Source organism: Hipposideros armiger, unplaced genomic scaffold (assembly GCF_001890085.2).
Source record: "Hipposideros armiger isolate ML-2016 unplaced genomic scaffold, ASM189008v1 scaffold_121, whole genome shotgun sequence".
NCBI lineage: Eukaryota > Metazoa > Chordata > Mammalia > Chiroptera > Hipposideridae > Hipposideros > Hipposideros armiger.
In genome coordinates, this window is record NW_017731471.1 from 2296603 (window position 1) to 2307675 (window position 11073).

The following is an 11073-nucleotide window of genomic DNA, read 5'->3' on the forward strand; positions in this document are numbered from 1 at the left end:
CACTTTCTCCAACAACTACACTCCTTCCTGCCTCAGATACTTAGCTCCCACTTTCTTCTGACTGAAATGTTCTCCTTTCATTTGCTTCATTTATACTACTCATCATTCAGTTCTTAGATCAAATTTTACATTCTCAGTTAAGACTTCATTAACAGTACAGAATACCCCCATTATAAACCCTCATAAGCATTGTATGGTTTTTCTTTATAGCAAAATAGTGTAATTATTTGGGAAAAAAACATATTTCTTCCTCCAGGAGACTAGATATTCAATGGGTAGTGCCTTTGTCTGTTTTGTTCACAACTGTACACATTCCCAATGCCTAGAACAATGCCTGGAAAATGACTGATTGAATGAACAAATTAATCTATGCAATCAGTATACATGGTGGGGTGAGTGAAGGGATAGCATACTAGCACAAGGCATGACACCCAAAACTGCTTCACACAACATGGTTTAGATAGGTGACTGCACACTTTTCTGGTTGATACCAATCCCAGGTTCTGAATGAATGGGCAAATGATGGGAGAGCTAGTCTCTTTCATATAACAATTGCTCATAGATTCCAGCATCAGGTTTTCATTCAGTTATACTTTTAGTGTTTCTGAGGGTTCTCTATTTTTCAAAAATTGTATTGGTAGTGAAAATATATAAGATGTTTCACTTTGGGGGGGTTCTAGTCTTATATTATTTCATACTATAGCAATTATGACTTGTTTTATTTATATTTTTTGTTTAGCCACATTTACGTACACAATGATAAACAATGCATCTCAATGCATGGAACTTCCTTTAGGGTCCTGTTCTTTTACATACTAGGTCTCTTTATTGTATATTATCTATCTTGTGTGAATGTCACCTTTAAAAGTATTGTAAACTTGGCTATAGTTTAATAGCTGTTCATGTAAGAACACCCTGCCTCCAATTACTCTTTTTTGGTTTCATTTTTCTCTTAGCTATTCTCAACTATTTATGCTTCTGGACGAACATTCAAATAATTTTATCAAGTTCCAAAAACAAGTCTTTTGAGATTTTGATTGGGATGGGGTTAAACTGATAAATTTAATTGAGGAACAATTTGTCTATCTCTAATGTTCTTTTTTCCCTCTCCATGGACTCAACTTTTCTTTTATATCTCTCAATTAAGTTTTGTGATTTTCTTCAAAGTAACTCCATATAGTTCTTGTTCAGTGCTATCTTATGTCTTTGTTGCTATAATCACTAGAATATTTGTTTTACCTGCATTAACTTCTTAGTTGTTGGTGATATAAATAAAAGCCATTGGCTTTTGTTTATGTTGTACTGAACCTTCCTATTGATATATTTTTAAATTTTCTTTTTTTTTAAAATTAAAGTTTATTGGAGTGACAACTGTTAGTAAAGTTACATAGATTTCAAGTGTACAATTGTGTAATACATCATCTATATATCACATTGTGTGTTTGCCATCCAGAGTCAGTTCTCCTTCCAATGTTTTATATAAAAAATACCATATGGTAATAAACATTATTTCATCTCCCCTTAAACAGTGATACTTGTTAATTTTTTTCACATATTATTGCATTGACCAGATGTCTAAAACAACATTGAACAACTGTGAAAGTCAGCATCCTTTCTTGTGTTTTACCATTATTCATGATGCTGACTACTTAAGATAAATTTATAAAAAAAGTATCTCCATTTTCCTAATTTTTATACATATTTTTAAAATAAGGAGTTGGTATTTAATTTCATCAAATTATTTCTAAATACTCTCATTCTTTATAAAGAACCAGTTCTTTAATTTTTCTGCTACTGTAATTATTTTCTAATTATGGCATCTTTTCCCATTTTAAGGTTTATGTTATTGTTTTAGTTCCAAAATCTTAAAGTTAAATATTTAATTAATGTATTTTCTTAACAAAAAAAGAGCATTTACGGGTATGGATTTGACTGGGTACAGTTTTAGCTACCGAAATTAATCAATAGTCACTACCGGCAGGTGGTCAGTATCAAGAACAATTTTTAACTTAACACAAGAGGAAGAGTCTAAAGTATTGGTCCCCTTTGTATGGAGTTTATACTCTTAGATAAGTGATTACAGATCACAGTATGTGAAGTTATTAAAAGTTATCAACATCTTATCCAAAGTTAGTTCTTAGTGATGTATTATAGCTGTATATGGTTGTTTATATTTTTATGAAAAAGGAAACACGTTTAAAAAGTTTGAAATTGCTGTGGTCCCGAAGGTTCTTACAAATAGTTGAATTTACATGTAAGCCAATTATTTTTTCTTTTATAAAAGAGTAATTGATATGATATCAAAAGAGGAGTAAAATATATTATAAAATATATATGTGTGGAGGTGGGAGTAAGGGCAGAAGTAAGGTGGGAGTAAGCCCATAATTTTAGATCTATTGCAGGTACACCAGAGCTAAATAGGTAATGTTAATTGTTCACATTAAGTATACCTCAAGTGAGAAACAGTGGTTGAATGTGATAAAATTTATTACAGGGTTGTAGAATTCATACAACCTAAATTCCTTAAGGCATTCAGCACTTGTACAGCTTTGTGGATTTCACAATACACATATCAGTGAGAAAGAATCACTGAATTAGTGAAAATGACTTCTTTATGAAAAATTTTCACATAAAAGTCATACCTATTACAGAGCACCTAACAGAAATGCAAAGATGTAATTTCTAAAATCAGGAAAATTGCACAAAATGAAAAACAAAAAACTTAAGCATGTTAAGAAATTTGACATGTTTTACACAAAAAAGACCAAAAACAATTTTAAATATATAAATTTAAAGCATGCTCTACTATATGACTGAGTGAAGAGCTTTAGAAAAACATAAAGGATGGAATTTATTGTCAGGATGTTAGCTGACACATTCATGCTGCTTTCAGAAATCTAAACCCTATAAATTCAAAAGAAAAACATAATTATTTAATTTCAGTTTCAAACAACAAGCAATGACAATTAAACTAAAAGTTGACAAGAGCTTGCAGTGGTTAGTAGGGTTCCCCCCCCCCTTTTTAGTATAAAGAATAGAGTAAATGCATGAGTAAATAAGTTGAATATACCACACACTTTAACGTTGAAGTCATATTGTAAATCTCTGACTTCTTATTACTAAGGAGGCTCTTTTTCTATTGCCTCTCACTCTTGACAGATCTTGGTTTCAACAATAAATTCATTGGGGAAGTGTCTAATCTTCCAGCACTTATCAATGGCACGCTTATTGAAACCTATGAAGAAATGCACACAAAAAAGTGGCTGTTTAATTTTTTTGTGTAAATGAAAACATATCTAGATTTGCTGTCCACTTTCCCCCCCATATTCCACCCTCATTCTCCCTCAGTGTCCCAATAACACAGATTAAAGGAAGGAATAAATTGCCTACCCAGCAAGAGGTCTCTTCTCCGAAGGCGGAAGGACTTGCGGTTGTTGCAAAGTTGGTAAATAAAGATGCCAAGGTTACTAACATCACGAATCTCCTCCACAGCAACCAGGTCTTCACGAACCACATAAGTGTGAGGCAGGTATTTGCCACTCTAAAAATTTTTTTTAAATAATGAAATGAGAATTTCTTAAAAACACTATATAAATCCTTACCAGTGGCAGATACACTTTTTTGAAATAAACTGTTTTTAGAGCAGTTTTAGGTTCATGGCATACCTTTTATTTGAAAATTATTTCAATGAGATGGAATGTTTTGGGCTCAAATCATTATTTTTTTAATGAGGAAGCAAATTATTTGTAAATGCTCACATAAAAATTTGACATTTGAAATACATACCGCCAGTTTGCCAAAGAGCTCCACCAGATTCTTTGGAGGCATAACAATGGAGGTATTGAGAGGCATCAGATAGCAGTTCCCTAGCAGCAAGTCCAGGTAAGCGGTCATGCCCTGCTGGGGAGAAGAAAAAAGTTAGGTATGATCTAGAGAGTATCAATGCTGCAGATTCTCCAAATACCATTAGAATAAGCAGCTACCTCCATTCAAAATTAACTAATGTATATTCAATATGGAAAGAATGAAAAAGGGGTTGCTGCAAAACGATGTCCATTTATGAATAAATTTAATATTTACCAATGAACCAAGAATAAAAAAGAAAATTCAGGAATACCTATAGGAATGAGAAACCCACCTTCTCAAAGTCATGAATAATTGCTGCAGGGTCACTATCGGAGAAACTGGGGACAGGCACATCAATGATTGCAATGTTGTCATCCTCACGAATGTCAGCCTCCTCAGTCACAGGCAGAAAGTAGGGTTCTCCCCCTTGAAGAGAGTTTGTTGGGTCTTCAGAATCAAAGAAGCACATTTCTCCACGATAGATGGTACTCTAAAAAGGAAGAATTAAAACCTTCTAATATGTACTACCGTGACATTTGAATCATGTGTTATGCTCATATCAATTCATTGTACTGTTTGTCAAGCTGAGGACTGATTACAGTTATCACCATGAAGACTAATCAATTTAATAAACTAAGGGTAATTTGAAAACATTCCCTAAACCTTCATTTCTCTGGTGACAAATATAGAATTATTTAAGTTGCTACTAAATGTATAGCAATTAGTAATCCAAATTATAAGAATTGTAATTATTATTACCTTGGGCATGAAGTACTTGTAAATGCAGGCTCCACCAACAATAAGTCCTGCCAAGATGAACGAAAGGCCTAGAAGAGTAAGCATGCATCTCCCAGAGGAGCCCTCTTTTTCCTGGGTAGCAACTTGGACCTCCTATTTATTAAAAAAGCAAAAATAAAAATAAAAACCAGATTGTACTTTTAGACATATAGTCACTTTTGTGTACAATTTATCTCTCTTAAAACCCAAGATATTTTTAAAAGATACTATTAAGTCTTCCTAGCTTAAAATCATTTCAAGACAATTTCTGATGTTTAATAGATGCAAAAATCTCTAATTGTATTAACCTTCCTCCTAGCATTTCCAAACCCAAATACTAATATTAAATTATTTCAAAAACACACTTCTAGAATCAGCTAAAAATAACCATTAATTTATGCAAGATGTTATCCTCTTTAAATGAAGGCAAGTTGTTACTTTTTGGACTTGTACAGTGATATAATCACTAACTTTCTTGCATACAATTATGTTTATTATTGTTATTTTTCTATAAATCAACTTGTTTGCCAACTTAACAGTGAATCAATATCCTTTGATTTATTAACTGATTTTCAGAAATCTGTTTTTTTAATTTAGTTTTATAGGAAGAGTTCTATAAGGCAGGTATATGACATTTTCCCCTATTTTAGAAATTAAAATATTGAAGGCAAGATATATTTCATAATGTTCCTAATTTTAATGGGAAAGAAGGCTTCCTAATGTCACCCAATGTTTTATAGCTGTGTATTGCATGAATGAAATAATGTTTTCCAAGTTCTGGGCAAAACACTACATTTTAAACTACAGCATTTGACATAGGAAGGAACAAAAGCTGTGTGTTTAACAGTGACTGAAAATTCTGTTAAATTCATAATTTGTTAGGAATTGGAACAAGAAAGATCCAAAGCAAACAAGTAACAGATTAACTCTGTAACTTTCCCAGGGCAGTAGACCAACGGGCCCTCCAATCCCATTCTTAAATGTCACAGTATGCCCTAAACAACATTATTACTCAAGGTTAGAATAAAAGAAGTCAGAAAATCTAGTCTGGTAACCAGAGGGTAAATTATTCAGACTAGTATGTAAGTAGAATTGTGTTAGATTTTCAGGACATTAGCTCTTTACCAGGAGAACTACTATAATGTTTATGGGGCCTATTTAATTTCATTTAATTTGTTGAATAAAAATGCATGGATTCTAAGGAGAGGGACTCATTTGATAAAGGGTTTGTCAAGGGTTTGATACAGAAAAATTATTTTTCTTTAAAATGCAATGACATTTGGTATTCACATTTTCTTAGCTAAATTTATGTTAAAGTCAAACCCTTCATTTATTCACAGTAAACCTTGAAGGCTTTTCCTTGTCCCAATAATTTTCAAAAAATATGTAATTATTTTTATTTTAAAAATCTAACCTATGCTTAATACTACAAAGACAGAACTATAAATTATGATTGTGAATCTCTGAAATCTAGAGCTAGAAGCTTAGAATTTATATTTTAGAAGTCCAGAAAGATGAATTGGTTTACCTTTAAGTCACAAAATGACTTAATTTGAAATTCTCAAAGAAATGAATTCCTTTTTTTCTTGTCACTGAGATATGAAAAGAGCAATTTCCAATGCAATTTCATTTATCCTTCCAATAATTAATGGAATTTATTATTAAGCAAAGTCTACGTATTAAAGCCTCAATTTTATAAAATTTTTTGGGTTTTTTTTCATTTAAATTTGATGGACCTCAGGGTGGTGGAGGTTGTCACCATAGCTAATTTCTCTCTGAACTGCATTTTAAAGTCATTGTATACAACCTCTGACATACTATTCTGTTGCGTTCAATCTCTGAAGAACTGATCAATACATCACAACATAATGTGTCAAGTATTATTAAATCAAGTTCCTACAGTGGTCAGGTCAAAATCCTGTGGGAGCTTCTCCAACACCTAGCAAAGAAATAATCATAGTGCAAATGCTCATTTTTGTTTAGTCCTCATCACCACGGGCCTGGCAGAAGTATTACTTGCCTATTAACTGAATCCAACTACAAATCGTGAAGTTTTTGGTGGTGAGGGGAAAAAAAAGGATTACTGTGTGGCTATATTTAACTACTGGCATCTAATTAGACCTCCCAAAAATCTGGCTGTGTTTCATTTACAAAGTAAGTAGGACAATTACATATTTGACTTTCTGTCATTTAATCAAAACCTCAACAATGCAAGGGGGTGAAATTTTGAATTCTGAAATGTATAATAGACAAAGCTAGTTTGATTGCTGGGTTAAATATTGAAAGTTTCCATGATAAAAATTCTGCATAAGCACATTAGCATTTCAAATTGTGTGCATAATCAGTTTTACTACATGGATTCTCCGTTCACTCAAAGCACTTTTCAAATCTTCACTCTAAACACAAAAGTTAAAACTTTATGGAGAGAACAAAGCAGCACAGATCTACAAATCCCAACTGCACAGATTTTGTAGAACAAGAAGAAAATACGACTGTGCCTGTTAACATTGAGATTTTTCTGAGGAAAATGAGGAATAGTTCACAAACACTGAAAACATGTTAGATGTTCAAATGAAGAAGAATTTGGACTAAGTAAATAATGCCTAACATTTTTGGGGGGAACACGACCCCAGTTCCTGGCAATGCTAAAATTTTAAATTACGAGGTTGGACCTGCTTCAGATCTCTTTATGGAAGAGGAGGGGTAGAGGGGATATCACTCAAAAAGAAGAGAAAAAACCCCCTCAAAATTTCTTTTTGTAGAGTGTTTTCTTTAGGAAGTGCCACTCTGAAAACATACAAGACTCTTGCAGTTAAGAAGGCACAGTGAACATCCCAAATTCTAATTACTACCAACCTCAATTTTGACAGCTCCTTCAGCGAATGCTTAACGCGCTACCTATGACCAGGGAGAAAATAAAAATACACACGGGCTGGCACAAAAACACACTTGTGCCAACCCATATGGCTTCGAGTCAGAGTTGCCTTTTGCCCCACCCCCTCCCCCATCCCCACAAACACTCAGCGATCCTAGAAAGACTTAGATACATAGAACTTCATACACGTCAAAAATAAAGGGTTAAATATCTTGCTCTTGATCACTGATTGCCATATGGAGGCTGTGTGGGCCCCTGGAGCTGGGGACTGGGTAGTGTGCCTCTCACTGATCCCTAGTCGCCCACATATTCCCCAGGAGAAGGTGACATCGGGTCCTAGGGATTCTTCTCAAACTCCCTCCAACATCCCTCCTAGATGTACAGCGTGGGCTGGAACCGACGGATCGTGGCGCGACGTGCTGGGATGCTAAGGGGCGTAGGGCACCGCAAACGGAAGGTGGCGCGACTAGACAGATAGGGGCTACTGAGCAAACCTGACGGACAGTGCAGAGGAGACCGCCCGGGAACACACAGGCTGCGGGGCAGCTTTCATTTTGTCCTCTATCACTTTTCCCCTTTCTTCCTCCCATACCACCCTTTTCCCACCTTCCCAAACAAAGCAGGCAGGCAGTCAGGAGTGGAGTGGGAACAACTACCTTGCCAGTCAGGATCTGAGCTCGGACAGTGCGGCTTACGAGGGCCTCCACGTCTTGCCGTGCCTCCTCCTTTTGCACCGCCGTGGGTGTGTTGAAGGCGATTTTCACCATGGTGAATCTTCGGGCTGCGCGGTAAGGCGCGGCTCGAATCAGCGTCCTGGGCTGCAGGTTGGAAGAGAAGATCGCGTTAGCCCTAGCAGCACCTACTTTCTCTTCTCCCTCGTCTGCCTTATGCTGCTGCAAGCCCAGGTCTGGGGATACTTATGACGCAGTCCCAAGATGGGTGGGAGACCGTGGGCGGGCCCAGGGAGGGGCCAAGGGAGGAGCGGAAGGGGGTCCAAGTGCTGGGATGGGGGTGGAGGTTGTCAGTGAGGGAAGAGGAGAGCCCATGGCCCGCTGGGGCTGGACATGCCTCACCTGCACTCCAGGCATGTTCCCACCCACTCTCTGCACCCTCAGATAAGAGCAAGACAGGAAGGAAGCCTGTGTCTCGTGTCTTTCTGCTTCTGTCCAGGCTACAATAGCCCCTGACCCTTGATTCTATTTTCCCAAACTTGGGCCTGGCCCCCCGTGGTGCCGGGAACTGTAACTTGGCAGAAACCCAAGCTTCCTCAGCTCTGCACACACCCAGGTCCCCAAATCACAGTTCCATGACTGTTCTGTTCCTTTAAAATAATACCTTCCCTTTAAAGAACACTCAGAAGCCCGTTTATAGTTACTTGGTTCATTCTCTCAACATTTTTTGTTTGTTTGTTTCTTGAAGTTTGTTTTGTAATTGTAATTTCTGAATCTAGAGCAATGCTAAATCAAAAATATAGGACTCTTTCCTCCTCCACTCCCCATTTTGCAGGCTAGAAATGATGAGACAGAGGAGGGTGGAAAACTCATAGTGAATCTCTGAAATAATCCGGATCTTTTCACTCTCCCAGGTTAGGGAAACCAGAGAAAAGTCTCAGCCCAGAGCTTGTTTCTCTTCAACCACCAGCTGTGAAATCTGCAGGGAAAAAAAAAAGCAGGGGTATGAGTGTACCTGTGTTTAGAAGGGTGGAAGTGTGGGTGGAGTATACAAAATTTACCTATTTGGCTAACCCAGCTCTAGTGGGAAACAAACAATTACCTCAAAGGGGCTGAGTTAGGAATCATTATTGGAACATTTACATGTGCAGCCAGTGTAGTCGTGCTATTTCTTCACAATCAGTTCTCCCTGATTGGTGACACTGATAGAGAGCCTCCCCATGTAAAATTCATGCTGTGGATCTTGATGACTGGGGGTTGTAGTGGTAAAGAGTTTATGAATAGTCCTGCTGCCGAGGACAGTAGAGTGGTCTGTTGTATGAAAGCAGTAACACCAAGAATCTAGCTTGTGCTAGAAAATCCCCCATCTACTCATATACTTATTAAAGGGACTTGAAAATAAGGGTCACCACCCATGTGTTCAAGAAATTCCAGGTTTGAGTTTCTCCCACTGAGGTTTCCTTGACTCTGAAGCCCACTGCCTGTCTCCACTGTGGGAGCTTTGTGAAGACAGCCTTCTTTTTCACCGATAGGCCACAGATGGGAAGGTAGATGGAGGGGAACAGTGAGCAGTCTGTGCCTTACACAGGGCTAGATGTTTGAGTTTGCTTAGAAATGTTGGCGTCTTATGTTCTTTCACTTATTCTGTGGTCAAGCCTGGCCACTATAATTTAACATTCATCAGGGAACTTTTAATGTAGACTGAGGAAATCTCAACTTCCCTAGGATGTTCCTCTTTGCAGTTATCTTATGTTTTCCATCCCTTTTGTGACAATTCAGCTTAGAGTCTGTGCTAGTCTGGCCCTGTGATCCACACCACACATACAGCTGAACAAGTTGTTGCTCCTACACATTTACCTACCAAGCGCAAGGTGCTAGTTGAGATAGTAATGTATTATCTTAGTGTGTCTTCCCTGAAATGTGGTTAGGCAGAATGGGTGGGGATTATTTCCATTTTTCAAATGAATAGACCCAAACTCTGGTAACTACCAAAGGAGTATATGATTAATTGCTGGATATGTGACATTGAGCAAGTCACCTCATTATCTTTAGCCTCAGTTTCTTCCTCAGTAGAATGGTACAATATTTTCATCCTGTTGCTATGAGGATAATTTAGGATAAGCAGGGGGAAAGACCTTTTCACTTATGAAAAGGACAGGAGAATGAAATGGTTAGTTATGCTAGGACTCTTATTTTAGTCTGTAAAATACCCATGTTTCAAGGTTATGAAACAATCTTTTATCCTTCGACTATTCTTTAGCTCCAGAGCTGCTTAAGACCCAACAGTATCTGAATATAGGTCACCTTAGAAATGATCCAACCTCTGAGAATAGTCACATAAATCATCCATCTAACTTCTCTGTTGTGTATTAAATTATTTTTTTCAGTTACAGTTGATATTCAATATTATTTTAATATCAGGTGGGTACTAGACTAATCAGGGGGATCTCTGCATAAATTACATAAATGTCTCTATTGGATTTTGAAAAATTTGGCCATCTCCAGTTTCTTTATGTTATGTTCTATTTAAAAAATGTCACTAATACCTCTCTAAGTGCCTTTGCTTCTGTTGAACATATGTGATGCAGGACATAAGTAGGCAGATACTGCTGTTACCTTCTCAAATAAGTAATACTTGTGTTAGAATCATAGAATAGCAACAACACCCATTGTTAGCATCCATTTTAGAAAGGGCAAAATAGTTCCTGTGTGTTTTTTGAATTTCAAAATATAATCTGCCACTTGCTCATTGGGTAGAAACCTGTAGAGAACATATTTCTATCTAAGGAAAAAAAATGTTTCTCATTGGCTAAGCTCTTTCTTGTACTCTCTTCTTCCCATCAACAACTTCTTGTTTCTTAGAATCAATTTTTCTCATTTTCTTGTATTTGGAAGCTGTGGGGT

At 36.7% G+C, this 11073-nt stretch overlaps 1 protein-coding gene across 2 annotated transcripts; it reads right to left on the minus strand.

The window, feature by feature from the left end:
- Nucleotides 1-2469: 2469 nt before the first annotated feature.
- Nucleotides 2470-8537, minus strand: ITM2A (integral membrane protein 2A). Of its 2 annotated transcripts, none has more exons than XM_019648179.1 (6): nucleotides 8155-8537; nucleotides 4606-4737; nucleotides 4139-4336; nucleotides 3787-3897; nucleotides 3391-3541; nucleotides 2470-3235 (listed from the first exon to the last, which is right to left on the minus strand). In XM_019648179.1, exons 1-6 carry the CDS (start codon nucleotides 8263-8265, stop codon nucleotides 3147-3149), a joined length of 792 nt encoding a protein of 263 aa, XP_019503724.1. In that variant the 5' UTR covers nucleotides 8266-8537; the 3' UTR covers nucleotides 2470-3146. The 2 variants fall into 2 exon arrangements, with proteins under 2 accessions (XP_019503724.1, XP_019503723.1); XM_019648178.1 differs by having other exon boundaries at nucleotides 8152-8429.
- Nucleotides 8538-11073: the final 2536 nt, after the last annotated feature.

What these genes read in the sequence shown, in the direction of transcription:
- ITM2A (XM_019648178.1), bottom strand. Translation starts at nt 8,265, where the DNA reads ATGGTGAAAATCGCCTTCAACACACCCACGGCGGTGCAAAAGGAGGAG. An exon ending in AGCTCTTTGGCAAACTGGCG is followed by an intron (nt 3,542 to 3,786) that starts GTATGTATTTCA and finishes AAAAATTTTTAG; the next exon opens with AGTGGCAAATACCTGCCTCA. An exon ending in GAGAAGAGACCTCTTGCTGG is followed by an intron (nt 3,236 to 3,390) that starts GTAGGCAATTTA and finishes ATTTCTTCATAG; the next exon opens with GTTTCAATAAGCGTGCCATT.